This window comes from Tupaia chinensis, unplaced genomic scaffold, assembly GCF_000334495.1.
Source record: "Tupaia chinensis unplaced genomic scaffold, TupChi_1.0 Scaffold000286_1, whole genome shotgun sequence".
Classification (NCBI taxonomy): Eukaryota; Metazoa; Chordata; class Mammalia; order Scandentia; family Tupaiidae; genus Tupaia; species Tupaia belangeri.
Window position 1 is genome coordinate 54,813 of NW_006159770.1, and position 2,592 is coordinate 57,404.

A 2,592-nucleotide genomic window follows, 5' to 3' on the forward strand; every position below is an offset into this window, starting at 1 on the left:
TTTCTTTTTTCTTTTTTTGGAGAGGTTTTTGCTATAGGGCGCATGCGCTCACCAGAAAGACAGAAAGAGACAGAGGGACAGAAAGCGAGAAATCATTCCCCAGGGGGAATAGCCACGCCACAATCCTTTCTCCTCCATTCTCCTCTCAGGATCTTGGGTACGCACGCACACGCACCCGGCATGAATTTAAGCCACTGGGTCCGGGGCTCAAACCACTGTCAACTACATGGGAGTCCAGTGACATAGCCATTACGCCAACTGTTGGTCCCCGGGGTGAATTTTTTAAGCCACCGGATCTGAGACTCGAACCACAGTCAACTACATGGGAATCCAGCAACGTAACCATTATGCCATCTGCTGGTCCCATAAAAATACTTTATATCAACATCAAACTATATGCTGTCCTTTAAAAATGGCATTTCATTTATGAATCCACAGATCAATAAAAATGGAAAAGAATGACATCAGGTTGTGATGAAGATGCACAACCCTAAATAATAAGCAAAGTGCACACATAAAACAGGTAGAGTTCACGGTACACACAGTGCTCCTCAACAACAACTTAAAACGAGAAGAGTGGAAGATTTTCCACGAAAACACTAAAGGTACAGAAGATAGAGTTACAAAAATCACATAGACAACAAAAAATTCATAAATAAAACTGAATTATTCTAAATGCATGCACATCTAAATTTGGCATCTCGAAACACATTAAAATAAAAGAAGAGTCGGGATCTGAATTAGTCACATCCGAAATCGAAGCTGACGACATTAACACCTCACTTCTAATCATTAAGAATAGAAAATACCCAAAAAACACTTTTCCATTGATATTTATAAAATTTTCACCCTCGAAGTTCGTAAGTCAAAATCTGTTCTAGTGCCATGGAATGTTTACCAAGAGAATTTCTGACAACTTTATTAAATTAGAAAACCATATATGACAAGGAGAGATCCAGAAAGTCATTAAACATTTGGAAAGTAATAAGCACATGTCTAAACAAATGAGCTCAAGAAAAAATGTGAAGAAAATTAGAAGATATTTTATAGGCAATTAATATGAGAATACATCTTATCAAATACAATGTGATGACAAAATAGTATTTAAATAAATAGTCTTATCCATTTATGTTAGAGAAGAAAGATGTAAATAAAGATTCCTATGATTTAAATCATTGTTCCCCAGACGTTCCTATGTTGGAATGTGGTCCCCAGTGCAATGGCTTTGGGAGGTGATGAGACCTTTAAGAGGTGAGACCTAGCGGGTAGCGAAGGAATCATGGGCGTCACCTTCATGGAGGGGTCAGTACAGGCCCCTGAGACTGAGTTTTAGCTCTCCTGTGAAGAGGTGATTTCCGACGAGAGCAAGCGGCAGAATGGGGGAGACACATAAGTAGATTTGGTTACTCAGTTACTGCCGTTTTCTGGAATTCAAGTGGGAGCATGTTATTAGTAATTTTGTGAAGGGTTCTGGAATTTTCCTTCTGACAATCATAACTGGCTGTTGACAAGTTGATTTTCTATCGCTTTATGTTATTGGATATTTATGTATCATTTATATTAGAGAGCCAGGGTGTGTGAGAGAGGAACATGAGTCATTTCTTTTTAATTGTCGGAGGGGACATGTGCTTCTGAGAGAACCCTGCAATAGGGCATGGCCACATCACAATCCTTTTTCCTTCACTTCTCCATCCCATCAGAATTTGAAGCACACACACATATACACATCCATTGTATTTTTCTAGCTACTGGATCTGGGATTTAAACTGTGGTCAGCCATGTGGATCCAACCGTCTATCCCGAGGGCTCAACCTCTGCACTATGGACTGGTCCGTGAGTTTTGCTCAAGGGTCATAAGACAAATTCCAATAAAACAGACAAGATTCAGAATTCATTTTAGTTTAGTTTTTCTAACTAAGTGGAATTCTGTGATGCTAAATAAATGCAGAATCTTTCTACTATTAAAGAATTGTAAACTGATTCTTGCTCGGTGCTCAAAATACCAGCCTGGAGAGTGGCTTAGACTTGCAGGTTATAACACGAACATGACCTGTTAGTTAAGACTCACGGCACACATGAAGAAGAATTCGAGTCTCGAACAAAAACAACAAACATATACCAAAAGCCTCCAATGCACTTACACAATTCGAATATTCTGAGATTGAGGGATTGGGTCCGAGACGTGTCCAGTGTGGCCCCAGTAAGTGGCGAGAAGCGACAGCGGAAGCCGCCCCCGTGCCGGGTAAGAGCCTGGCTCATCTGTCCGAGCTGTGGTCAACGTGTGAAGGACGCGAGCTGCCTCCTCACGACATCCTGTGCATCGGCTGAGCTGAGCTTCCACGTCCTGCTCAACAGGATCCACGCCATGTTGCCCACGTCCATCAGCTGGGTGTGTCTCGGTGAGTCCTGATGGCGGGAACCCTGGGGTGGCGGTCCCGCCCTGGAAGCTGGGGCTCCCCAGCAGGTGGCCCTGCTTCAGTGATGTGGAGTGGATGCTGAGCACCGACTCCTCCCTCGGCTCAGCCCAGACCTGGCTGCCGAGGCTCACAGGCCAGCCAGGGCCCGGGGGGGGAGGCCGGGGGCTGCGGAGAT

General features: G+C 43.6%; 1 protein-coding gene across 1 annotated transcript in view; it reads left to right on the forward strand.

Moving 5' to 3' along the window:
• The window catches only part of LOC102474665 (uncharacterized), a 92,004-nt gene that overhangs the window by 19,866 nt on the left and 69,546 nt on the right, over positions 1-2,592 (forward strand). Inside the window, exon 12 of the mRNA XM_027772578.1 lies at positions 2,269-2,399. Coding sequence (XP_027628379.1) covers positions 2,269-2,399 — 131 coding nt within the window. The remainder of the gene's footprint in view (positions 1-2,268; positions 2,400-2,592) is intronic.